This window comes from Notolabrus celidotus, chromosome 6 (genome assembly GCF_009762535.1).
Source record: "Notolabrus celidotus isolate fNotCel1 chromosome 6, fNotCel1.pri, whole genome shotgun sequence".
NCBI lineage: Eukaryota > Metazoa > Chordata > Actinopteri > Labriformes > Labridae > Notolabrus > Notolabrus celidotus.
In genome coordinates this window covers 25,697,871-25,710,577 of record NC_048277.1, presented here as the reverse complement: position 1 = coordinate 25,710,577, position 12,707 = coordinate 25,697,871, and the positions used below count along the sequence as shown (strand labels likewise).

Genomic DNA, 12,707 nt, shown 5'->3' with positions numbered 1-12,707 from the left:
GGAATAACAGGAGAATGTGTGATTGTGGAGGTAAAGTGGTGTTATTTGTGTTTGGATCTACAGGGGGGGAGAATGTCCTGTGTTACTGACCTGCATTATGACACCGGTTGCTTGTCTGTGGCCGTCAAAGAGGGCAGGAGACGGAGGAGAAGGAAGCTCAGCCAGCAGGGACAAGCTGAGCAGAACGGTCCCCATAACCAGACTCCTAAACACAGAGTAGGAATACTGTGTCACTAATTATTCCTTTTAGTTTCAGTAAATGATCACACAGCAAGATTGTTCAATGTGTACACTTAGTTTTTAGAAGAAAAAACACACGTGTAATAGGTTTTATAATAACAAAAACATTTATTTACATGACTCAAACCCTAAAAAGCTGAATTTTCGATATGAAGAATCAAAACAGCCTTTAGAAACACAAGATAAACAGCAAAAAAAGTCATTTCAGCCCTATAATTGATTGAGAGGTATAATCATTTTTTTGGAAAACTAAAGAGGGCAAAGCTATGGTAAACTTGACATTTGTTTGTCTGTCAATAAGGAGAAATGAATAAATATATAATAGAAGTGGTTAAAAGAAAACAACTGTGTTTCCACCTGGCCAGCCTAAAGTCTGACATGTTGCATCTCAAAAGTTCTGCAGATGCATTGATGCAATTAAGACATTTGCTGCACTGCAGGGAATAATTCAATTTTAATTTTAAAAGTATAGAAGTAAGAATTATCTTTTTATGGTGCAGACTTGGCCTACTCGTTAAGTTGCGCAACCATATAGCGGGCGGCCTGGGTTCAAATCCAGCCTGTGGCTCCTTTCCCGCATTTCCCCCACTCTCTCCCAGTTTCCTACACTATCCTCTGTCCTCTACCAATAAAGGTTTAAAAGCCCCATAAAATATAACTTGAAAAAATAAAAAATCTCTTTTTACTAAGTATAGCTTTAAAAAAGTTAAGTTAATAACACTCCTTTTGATTTTATAAATGAAATGTTGTCGTAGTTCCAGCAGACATCAAAGTGATTTTAAGTCTGTATGTGAGATGCTTTCTCTGATTGCTGAGTAGTTCATATAAAACTTTGATGCTTATGTAGACTATCAGACAGCTGACCCACTAAGGATTGCCGTCAAACATTTTACCCCAGTCTAATCCACAATCAAGTGTTTAAAAAGGTGTCCACAAAAACCTTCCAGTGGATGTGAAGAGTGAGAAACACCCACCTGTCTTTGTAAAGAGGTAGCGCAGCCCAGCCTAAAAGCTCTGGGGTTTTGCCTCGCTTTGAGCCCTTGAGTCTAAACGTCAACATGCATTCATATGGGAGCTGATTCACTGGGACAGGAAAAACCATCCTAAAGAAGAAAAAAACAAATGCATACGATCACTAAACAGGGTTCTTTTTCCAGAGCCATCTTTTGTTTCTTTAATGTTTAATATTCTCACATTCTTTGTAACAATGAATTCCAGGATGAATTTTTCAATCCTTAAACTCATGGAAGCACAAGAGGCCTTTTACAACAACAGAGCTTGGATCTGAAGATCACTTTAAAAAAAAAAGAAGAGAAAGCTGATGGGAGGAAGATTCAGCTAAATCCACCTTTTCATGTCCTTACATGCGATTGCACTTGATCTTGTTTCCGATCGACAAGGCGGTGCTGATATTTTCAGAATTGCCAGTGTCACAGACCTTTGTTCCTCCGTACGTCAACTCACAGGAGACGGAGAAGAACTCATAACTACAAACGATGGAGAGGAAAGAGGAAGAGAATGCAAAACCCAGTGTTCTCATCAAGGATGTGGTTAACGTTTGTGTCTGTGTACATGTATGTATATATCTGTACATGAGGAAACACATGGATTAAAATGTGTGTGTTTGTGCACACATACTTGGCCATCCATGAGAGGTGCAGTTGGTAGAGAGCAGCAATACTGAATTGGAAGATATCAGTGCTGAACTGAACGTCGAGGGTTTTTGGGTTGCTGGTTACCCTCTGACATCTGAAGTCTGACTGGAAGTTGTCGAAAAAGATCTGAAGGACTTTTAGCAGCGACTGGTGGAGCATGATCATTGCTGGAATTCAGAAGATACGACTTCAATGTAGACAACAAAAACATTAAAAACCAAACACTTGAGTTTGAGTCAACCTATTTAGGTTTCATAAGAAGTAAACCAGTAAAAGACTTGTACCTGTGTACACACGAACACACGTACACCCTAATGGCATTGATATATAATCCAGCATACAAAACGGTTACTCACCAGTTTCACACTCAGTCATTTCATCATGACTCTGTGAAAAGATAAGAAAACAAAGCTTTGTATTGTTAATCTGTGGGGTGAGGAGGTGTTTGCTTTTTCCACTGCAGAGTCTAACACTTCACTGGAAACATTGCAATGTAAACAAAACAGCATGCCACAAAAAGTATTCTATAAAAAGAAACAATACTTTTAAAAGTTGTAAGTGAAGAGCAGCTTACAGCAGAGTCAAAAGGTGATCACACTAACAAAGCAGAGGGCTGTGGGGTGATAGGTTTGACAGTTTGAATCTACTGAAAGCAGTCCTTAATAGGAAGAATACTGAGTGTGTGTGATATCTACCAGAGGTATGGGATTGATTCTGTTTAGTCTCCCAATTGCGTCCTCTAATTCGGGACATGAAAGCCCACACAGGAGATTGCTGATGGTGCGAACACAGCCAGCGAGCACATTAGCGTTCATCCCAGTCTACAGACACGTTGAGATCCGGGGCATAAAAGACAAATGTCATACATTTGCATTTTCACTTGGAGCAAATTCAAATAATTGCAATAAATATATAGTTGGATGTGTGTGTTTCTTTATCTTTACTGACCTTACTTCTCAGTAGCTCTGTCGCCTCTCTGTTGTAGCTGCCGAGAACATCCTGCAGGCTCAACCTGAGAGCAGACAAAAGGGTAAACACACACACACACACACACTCAACAATGTTGAAGAGAACCTTGAGGCAAAGCTTCCCAATGTTTTCTACAAACAGACTCTGGTTGACACATGACCCACTGAACAAGTGTTGTTTAAAAGTGTTTCATAGAGCTGATGTGGGATTCAGGGCTGCTTGTCTTCTTACTTGCAGGTGTTGTGCACACAGGCGGGACGTAGGAGTGGGTACAGTTGACATGAGGTTCTGTCATCGTCCTCCTTAGAGATAGACACAGATTGAAATAGTAATTGCTTTGAAAGATTGTGTTGATTTGATGTATTAGTCTTTTTGAATATACAAAGGACATAATTTAGAATTCATATAATGCACGTAGAATCATGAAATGCCTCTTTGTGTGTTTGAATCATGGGTTGCAACAGGTTCACCTTTATTCTATTTGAATTGTCTCTCCTGAATGTCACCAGCTATGACGTGATGTGTAAACAGAACAAAGTCAAGATCTCAGGGCGGAGGCTTTTACAGCCACAAGAGCCCTGATGATAACAAACTGGCCAGAAGCCAGGCACAGGAAAGAAGTATTTCAAGACTAAAGAGAGGCCAACCCCTTCCTAGTAAATTATTTCCCCAGTGTGTGGGAACAAAGAAGAGGTTCAATCTGACTTACATCCCTGGGCAGGCAGTGTCTGAGGTTGTTCACATGGAGAAGCCGGAGAGAGACTTCAAGTTCAAGCTTGCAGGACTTCTGGATAATCTCATGCATACCCAGCAGTTCCTCACTAAAAAGACACGTGTGATGTGTGTTGAGTGAATATCTTGTGCATAATGTTTAAAGTTAACAGTCACTGGATTAGGGTCTTACTTTTGGAGGTACTCATCAGAGTCGCACAGTTTTAAAACATAGTTCTCACTCCTGCTGGGAGTGATGTCCAACAGCTGGAAGACCTCATCAATCAGAGTCCTCACTGTCCTGTTCACTGGATAAAAGAGAAAAGTTCAGAGTCCACACACTTCAGCCAACACGTGCAGTGACTGAAGAACGAGCTGAAGTGTCCACAGATACTGGAGAGCAAAACAAACAAACAAGCAGCTGTGGACCGCAGCTAAGTCAACAACCCCAAGTCCTGCAGTATTTCAACTTTTTACTCCCTCTGCTATTTCTTAGACTTCTACACCACCTTCAACTGGGGATATTTTACTTTACACTCCACTAACTTTTATCTGACCGCTGTAGTTGATTTCAGTTATAAAAACGCCACATGCCTTCATGCATGGTTTCTTGTTTTATCTTGCTGATTAAGATTTAAGGAAGCAGCTTTGAAATATTTTGCATTAGGTAACATTTATCAGCAAGAACAATAGTTGTAGATTGTATCACACATTTTTACTGCCACTTGATCAATGGCATGTCCAGAGGGGTTTTTTTTCAAGTCAAAAGGAATATGACAACTGTTTAATACTTTAATGAAAGTAGGTTGTGAGGACAGAAAGGGTAAATGTAATTTATTTGTAAATGCACTGGCCACCCCTGCCTATGTGAGAGCCTCAGTTGGGCCACCCCAGTAAAAAAGTTCTGGACACGCCCCTGCACTTGATATGTGAATACTAAAAAAACCATCATTGTTCAGTCGTTAAAGAAAATAGATGTGTGACCTTTGAAACTTAAGAGTTTAAAAATAAAGAGTAGCCTTTTCCTCATAAATGTTTTTATAGTGTTGTTTTGCTGTGATTTACCTCAGCTTTTATCCAACATTACAACTATGAGGGCTAAGTGCATTTATAAACAGCATGTGCAGTCGTTAGTTTACTCCATACCTTATAATTATAATAATAATAATAATAATAATAATAATAATAATAAACTGTATTTATACAGCACTTTTCTTAACAAGGTTACAAAGTGCTTCACAACAAATAAGCAGAGAATTACAAAGCATAAAAAACGGTGCAAAAAAGACAGAAGCAAAACAAGACCTCTGAATGCAGAGAAAATTCAAGTATTAGGGGTAGAGAAATGCCTTCTTATATAAAAATGTTTTTAGTGAGGATTTAAAAGCAGGCAAGGTTTTGGACTGTCTAATTGTCAGTGGCAGGGACTTCCACAAACTTGGAGCTCTGATTGAAAAGGCCCGGTCACCTTTTGTTTTAAGGCTGGATCTTGGCACAACCAGCAGAGATGCATCCACAAACCTGAGGGGCCGCCCAGGCACATAGGGGGTTAAAAGGTTGCTTAAATAGTTTGGGGCCTGTGCATTTAAAATTTTAAAAGCAACAATAAGATCTTAAAATCAACACGATAAAAAACTGGCAGCCAATGTAAGCTGGTGAGGACAGGAGTGATGTGTTGATATTTTGTTATTATTTTTATAAAATAAAAGCATGGATGACTTTGGATAGATCAGAGGGGGAAAGGAAAGATCTTATTTTGGAGATTTGTTTGAAGTGGAAAAAACAGGATTTAACAGTATTTTTTTACATGAGTGTCAAAGCAAAAATCTGTGTTATTATGACTTATGACATTATTAAATGATTCAACACTTCTGCATTTTGACATCCTATATGATCAGATGTTATTTATAGTGAGCATTTAAACTGACTGAAACAATGTGATGCTAAGTCTTACCTGAGGTGGGGAATGGGAGCTGGTGATTGTCCCAGTCTCTGGCCACACTGACGTTTACCTTCACCTGCAGCAGCAGAGCAGGGTGGATGTGTAAAACACGAGCCCATACCACACCAGGGTTATGAACACTGTCTGTGTGATTGTACCGGGACAGCAGGCTGCCACACACAGTGAAGACACAGAGGTGTAAACATAAAGGTATGATGACAGATCTGTTCAACAGATGAACCTTAGACTAAGCATAAAAACACTTTTCATTTCTGCTTATGAGAGGCAAAAACAACAACACTGAGTTTATAACACAACAAAAGAAACATACATCACTTTATTGTGATATGTTTCACCTAAAATACCTTTCAGATCACATTTAAAAGATGATTTTTCTGTATATAAATATGAAGTAGATCCATCAAGCTTGATGAATGGAAAACGAAGTATAGGATCAAAACAATATTTCAGTTTTAAGAAATGTTGATGTTTCAGATGTGGGAAGGCTGCATGTTTTCAATAAAGTTGGTCAAATTTATTCTCAAACATAGCCTCAATACTATCTCATCTGCATACAAAGAGATAATGTTGAAATATTAACTACTGTAAAATAATTAAAACAAACATCATGCACTCTCTTACTTGGAAGTCGCAGTGCAAAATGAAGCCAGACTCTTGGTGCTGCCCTCTGGAGTGTCGATGAGACCGATGGCCCATGGGTCCTGCTGTGAAAAGAAGGACAATCTTTGGTCTTAAACTGATTTTTACTATGAGTCCTGTCTGAAAATCCTAAAAAAGCTTTTTGTCCTTGATGAAGGAGAACCTAGAAAGATACTCACATTCTCTACTTCTGTCCTTGAACGGTTCAGTTTATGAACAGGCTCGGACAGGTCAAAGGAAAACTGCTTTTTGTTGCTGCTGATGGGCAGTCGTGTCCTGGGGGGCACAGGAGGGGGAGCATGTTGTGTAACTGCCAAACATGCACTGGGAAGTCTGGTTCTGAGTGCAGGGGGGCGTTTGGGTACCGGTGGAGGCTCTTTTTTGCTCTTTTGGACTGTATTACCCGAACCTGCTCCTCTGTCCACCAAGAGAGGACCTGGGGGTTCGGGTTGGGATGCACTCCGGCTGAGTTCATACAATTGTGCTTCATCATCCTCAGGACAAACATCAATGTCCTCATAATCATGCTTTGAAAGTGGATCCTCAGTAAGAGGCATAGGGAGGTCAGTGTCGGATGCATCTTGTCTCTGCAGTATTCCATTTCTTCTTAGGGAAGGATCCATCACATTTTAGGGAGTTGTACTTGCCCTCCTGGATGCTGCTGTTTCACACTCTCAGCATGTTCTCACTTCATAGCTCTGCAGAACGCAGAACCACAGAGGTCCAGTCATTTGGAATAGCTGCTCTGCTTCACTTCAGAGTAACTCCTCATTTCTGATTCAACATGAAAGTAAAAGTTATCTGTTATGTAAATAAGACAGGCTGACAGTGTTTAGATTCATGTTTGAATATTGAATAATCTCCTCTTTTCTTTAAGATATTCTTAAAATGCTCAGGTCTGTCTTAAAATGTGCATACAAATAAGCAACTGTGCTTGAGGTCTTGTTTAACAAGACCTCAGGGTTTTTTTTCTAACACGTTCTTTGCCATTGCAAATGTATATTTCTTCTTTTGCATTTTATGATTTGGTGCAAAGATAAAGAACTAAAGAAGTACTCCAGGAGGTATGATGCCTGTTGCGGCTGACTGACGATTTATCCAAACCAAAACCGACACGCCGCGGAAGGCTAAGCACGGGAGTTTACCTGTGACGCGCACTCACAGAAACACACATCCACTTCTACTACGCACAGCACTGGAAACATGTGAAGTGTTGGAGGCTTTCAACACATTCAATTTAGCTGCAGATGCAGCTATTTCCATCTCCAAATCAAGCTTCTCTTTCCTTTTCCTGAGCTGCTCCTCTTGCTCTTCCAAAACATGCTTATCCTTTAACAACCTTTGGCGAGCCATAAGTGCAGCCATATCTGCCTCAGCCTTAATACATGCAGATGAAGTAGACGAAACACTGGATCTTCCGACTGAACTTCTTTTGTTCGATTCTCTGCTTGCAACATTAGAGATGCTGTCACTCGGCCTAATATCATCCTCAACATGATTGGAAACAAACAACTCTTCATTTTGTGCATCTTGCAACTCAACACCAGGCAGCAGTGACTGAGGGAGTGTAGAAATATCTGTATTCCTCAGGGTTAGGATTAGTCAACAGAAATGGCTCCTACAATGCCCAATGAGTAAAAGCAGAATAATAAAGCGGTTAGTTTATGAGCCTTCTTCCAGGCAGGAAAAGTATGACGCTTTTATGACAGGATTCAAGTGAACCAGGAGGTTTGTGTTAGTCTAATAATTAACAAGCTTTCAAAACCTGACCATGCGCGCCACAAATTCTTTGTTAAAACTCTGTCTGAGACAAAACATGACAGATGTCTTTGATCAGAATATACGAACGCGCAACTTCACATAAACAGAGTTAAAATTCTGAACTCTTGAAACTGAAAGCAACAGAAACAGAATCGCTCTGGGAATAAAGAGACACTTTACATCCATTTGATCAAATTAATGCACTCACACACTATTTTAAATTACCTTCAAATACTAAACTTTATCCCCCTGCAGAGCATTTCTAAGCATTCTTTTGGCGTTAACTTACCCTGAGAGCTCTCATCTAGCCTGCAAGGTGAATACTTGACTGAAGCCATGCTCAGCGAGTTAAACCTGTAAAACATTCAGAGCCTCCTGTCTCTGTGTTTCCTGTTGCTGACACTCCCACTCCTGCTGCACAGGACGACTTTCCCTCTGCTGGGGGAAATACAAAACAACATGTGTTAACTCACAGACCAGTAAGTTCCTGCATAAGATTCTCAAAGTAATCCAGATATATTGAAATTGTATTTTCCAAATCTGCCTGTTAAAGTGACAGGAACTATATCATTATGCAGTGATTGCACCTTCAAGAAAACATTTAGGATTTTAAAAGTTTTGTGATTAAAAAAAGAGTTATTGATTAATACATGTATCCAGTTCAACCACACAGAGACTGCTTCATATCCACTCCTCACTCAGGAATGTCATTGAGCAGGCTGAGGTATGTGTGTGTTTCTTACGTGAAGAGAAATGAAAGCAGCAAGAATATATGTTGTGTTCCCGTACTCCAAATATGACACCAAAGGTAAGAATGACCTAAATAACTTCTCCTATTGTTAGCTTTGAGACATTTAACACTGCATCCTTCTTCAGCTGAAACATTTGTGCTCTGATTCACTTTATAAAGCGATAGTTTGAGTCTACCTGGGGCTCAGATAGTACAGTTCACGGTGGCCTTCCAGTGGGAATGACAGCAACAGCACTCCACTGAATGTGTCACAGAGGTGTCAGCTGAGGTGCACTGCGCAGACGGGGTGTATGATACAAGAGATCAGGCAGGAAGAAATGCAATTCAACCACACAACCGCTCACATTTCACCCCCACATGACAAGCCTGGATTCCCTGGGTACTATGTACTCATTCCTTTTCTACTTCTCACGCTGACTGGATGTGTAATGGCCGTGGTAAGAACAGTTCCCATTGATCATTTAACATGACGTCATTATTGGTCTTATCTATTGAGGTGTTATGTTTGTGTTTTTCCTCAGGTTGTTTATATCAGAAGGAGAACAAGGTCAGCTGACTTTTAGTTTGAGCATCACTTTCAGATTGGTTTGTTATATTTTTTTATGTTTTGCCACAATTTAGATTATTTTTGTATTTTGCCACAGATTAGATGAGCTGCGTCACAGGCTGATTCCTCTGTACAGCTACGACCCCGCAGAAGAACAAGATGAGTGGGGGGATGAGTATAAGGAGGAAGACGAGGAGCTGGCTGTAAGCAGACTTAACTAACCAGGCACATTAAACTTCAAAATTTTACAACAGACGTGGATGATCGTGAAATTCCAACTTACATAGACTCTTCTTCTTCTGTATAGGAACCATTATATAAGGAGGGGAAGCTCCTTCTGTCAGCTGACTATGGAACATGAACGGAAAACCAATATTGAAAGAAGAATGACACCAAGGAGAGGAAGATATCTTCCTTCATATGTTGTACAGTAAAAGAAGAAAATACAAATAGACTGGCTACTTCATGAAATGTAAAGGTAACATCTGAGTGACGTTAGAAACAACTTCTAGCATCACATTGAATCATTTCATGTCCACACGACATGCTCCACACCACCCAGCAGATGGCACCGTCATCCTGTCTTTTGTTTTGTGCTGCCTCAGTTTTTGTTTTGGAGCCTGTATTAAATGTTTTAAGTATAAGACAAGATGCTCTTTTAGAACAATAAACTAAAAGCTAAAATCAAGTTTCAAAGCCTTTTTTTCTATGTATGGATCTCTGAGCTTAAAAAGGTTCACATGCACACCTGTTTCTGCTTGGTAATCAGTGGGTTTGCTGATGTTTGGAGGATCCTCTGGTCATTTCTTCACATTTGTACGTGTTTTTGACAAACAGACAGATGGCACAATGCAAGAGCAGGTGACCAACAAATTAACAAATGGTACTTGAATGAAAGTATATGTCTGGTCTGTATCATTCTTTTTATCCTTGTGTGTGGATTTACTTTAGTCTGGATATCCACTCTCTGGTGCCACTCTGGTTCCTGACCTCCATCCTGCTGGCGTCAGCTCTGCTCCTCCCTGCTCTCAGCCTGGACAGCTTGTTGTGTTACCACTGTCCTCTGCAGCAAAAAGGCAAGCTCTGCCCAAACATCACAAGCCAGTGTCTGCCTCACCAGCGCTGCTCCAGCTCCAGAGGCCACTACGGCCCCATCCACATGCTGTCAGCTCAGGGCTGCATGGACTCTGACCTCTGCGGCTCCCATGAAATCGTCCCTTATCGGGGCGTTGAATATAACGTCAGCCACACCTGCTGCTGCAAAGACAAATGTAACATCCAGCTGAAATCTGCCTCAAGCTTGAAGATGCTATTGGGGATGATCGAAAATAGACTAGATCACAATAATGGTTTAAGATCAGAGCCTTGGGATTCATGTGCAAATTATACACAGCCAAAAAGCTCACCATTGGTTGCCACTGTGGCATAGACCTGCTTGTCTGTGAGGCCCATTAGCCAAAGGCACTTACCTGAGTCTCCACAAGGTGAAAACATTCAGTCACATGTTTTCATGGTTGGGATTTTCTTATTTTACTCAATGAGTGTTTGAATAAGAAGTAAAAGTACACTCCAGAGAGAAGGAGATGGACATGTCAGCCATCCTCCTGGTATTCTTATTGTTATACCTTGGCCTCAATGAATGCAGCAAAATAAAAGCACTATGATCAACCTCCCGCTGTGTGTAGCTGCTGTGTGGATTTTACAAACAGGTGTGCAGGTAGGTGTGGTCTGTGCAGGAGGATCTGGAATCAGTGACGAGACCAGAGTTCATCAGGAGAAGCTCTGAAAAGTTTTGTCTGTCTAACTTGAGATAAGATCTTAAGATGCCGAGGTAGGTCTTTCTGATTCTTGTTTTAAAACTACAGACTGAAACGATCTCTGATGCTCTTTTTAGTTGAATTGCTCTGAGACAATCAGTAGGGATCATTGACACCTGTGCTTCAGAATCAGGGCTGAGCAATCCACTCACTGAGTCACTTTGTTTGGTCTTAAAGGGGAGAAGATGGTGAAACAACAGAGCGTTGAAAATGATAAAAAATGACACCAGTTTAGCACATTAATGTTAATGTTTTAATCATTTAGAGTGATACATAGCCTATTGGGCCCATCATTTTTGGGACTCTGATGGCACTTTGTCAAATCTGCAATCATGCCTCCAGGGTGTCGCTTGATCTTGCTTCTTAAAATGTAAACACTTAACAAACTTAAAGCTGCTATTGGTAGGAATGGTGTAAAAAAACGTAACTTTTTTTCTGCGGGTTTTTCTGCTGGGTTTGGAGAAAAGGTCATAATACCCATCGGTACTCATCGGTAAGTGGAGTAATTTGAGACTATTGTGAAATCTCTGCATTTTCCAATGCCTTTGTATCAAGCAATGTTATTATTCCCCTCGTTCCTGTTCTGATGAACCAATCATAGCTAATCTCAAATCCTCTGTCCCGATTGGTTAAGGGGTGACCCCTACTAGGTTCTCCGATTTGGTTATGAGTCCGGCACTGTCATGACTGCACACGCCGATCTGTGTTGGGGGCTAAGAGGAAATCTGGTTGGGAGGGATTGTATTGACATTCAAAGTCCCTCTCTCTGAACAGATGTTTACTCTGTTACTTCCAACAGCAGCTTTAAGAAGTAGTATTTAAATTTGGGATTTAAGGCAGCGAGAGTCCAAATACCATCAAGTTGCATTGTGGGAAGTGTAGTATTCCGTGTTTTTGGTATTCAACATGCACTTTTTATTAGATCTCTCTCACAACCGTATTGAAGTGAAGTTCTAATCTGCAGACAAACAGAGATTTCTATGTTTGGTTTGAGTTAAAATACTAAATGTTGTTTCTTCATCATGCAGGCCAAACTTTTTGCTGATCCTGCGTGTTGCTCTCTTGTGGGTCTACCTTCTTCTCCCCGTGCTGTTCTGTGACAACCTGCGGTGTTACTACAGTCCCATCCTGGAGAAGGAGAAGAAGTTTGACCTCATCGTGACAGAGTGCCCTCCCGAAGAGCTGTGCTACAAGGCAGATGGACGCTACGGAAACCACAGCGCCCTGTCAGCAAGAGGCTGCATGGCGAAGAAGGACTGCGGCCAGGTTCACAAGATCCGCATCAAGGGAACCGTGTACACTATGAGCTACAGCTGCTGTAGTGGGCCGTACTGCAACTCCAGCCCGGGGGTGGCAGCCACATCGCTGTACATCACTGCAGCACTGGTGACTGTCGCTGTGATGGCCGGCAACTTGTGATTTAAAACTCTGGGCTCCTTGAGGTGGAGGGAGGATTCTTAGGTAGCTGATACTCTGGTATCTCAGCAGCCTCTGCATGAAGCAATGTAGAGGATCTGCAGAGCTGTACTGTGTATACCCAGTCTGACAACACTGAGGTGTGCACCAAGGTGACGGCAGATATTTTAACATAGATTTTTAAAATTATTCAATGTATTTTTATGATAATTTAATAAATATTTGAGTGACAAACAAG

At 40.9% G+C, this 12,707-nt stretch overlaps 2 protein-coding genes across 4 annotated transcripts in view; one reads left to right on the top strand and one right to left on the bottom strand.

The window, feature by feature from the left end:
* Positions 1 to 10,087, bottom strand: part of pik3c2g (phosphatidylinositol-4-phosphate 3-kinase catalytic subunit type 2 gamma) — a 23,093-nt gene extending 13,006 nt beyond the window's left edge. The window contains 17 exon segments of the mRNA XM_034685035.1: positions 91 to 205; positions 1,215 to 1,343; positions 1,605 to 1,727; positions 1,879 to 2,062; positions 2,252 to 2,282; positions 2,591 to 2,716; positions 2,844 to 2,907; positions 3,096 to 3,166; positions 3,574 to 3,685; positions 3,769 to 3,883; positions 5,530 to 5,687; positions 6,160 to 6,242; positions 6,357 to 6,951; positions 8,228 to 8,376; positions 8,866 to 8,962; positions 9,520 to 9,584; positions 9,985 to 10,087. Coding sequence (XP_034540926.1) covers positions 91 to 205; positions 1,215 to 1,343; positions 1,605 to 1,727; positions 1,879 to 2,062; positions 2,252 to 2,282; positions 2,591 to 2,716; positions 2,844 to 2,907; positions 3,096 to 3,166; positions 3,574 to 3,685; positions 3,769 to 3,883; positions 5,530 to 5,687; positions 6,160 to 6,242; positions 6,357 to 6,800 — 1,755 coding nt within the window. The 5' untranslated portion in view covers positions 6,801 to 6,951; positions 8,228 to 8,376; positions 8,866 to 8,962; positions 9,520 to 9,584; positions 9,985 to 10,087.
* bncr (bouncer) lies at positions 9,963 to 12,707 on the top strand. Of its 3 annotated transcripts, XM_034685038.1 has the most exons (3): positions 10,002 to 10,052; positions 10,188 to 10,312; positions 12,082 to 12,707. In XM_034685038.1, exons 1-3 carry the CDS (start codon positions 10,017 to 10,019, stop codon positions 12,470 to 12,472), a joined length of 552 nt encoding a protein of 183 aa, XP_034540929.1. In that variant the 5' UTR covers positions 10,002 to 10,016; the 3' UTR covers positions 12,473 to 12,707. The 3 variants fall into 3 exon arrangements, with proteins under 3 accessions (XP_034540930.1, XP_034540929.1, XP_034540931.1); XM_034685039.1 differs by lacking the exon at positions 12,082 to 12,707 and having other exon boundaries at positions 9,963 to 10,097; positions 10,188 to 10,909; XM_034685040.1 differs by lacking the exons at positions 10,002 to 10,052; positions 10,188 to 10,312 and adding an exon at positions 10,681 to 11,067.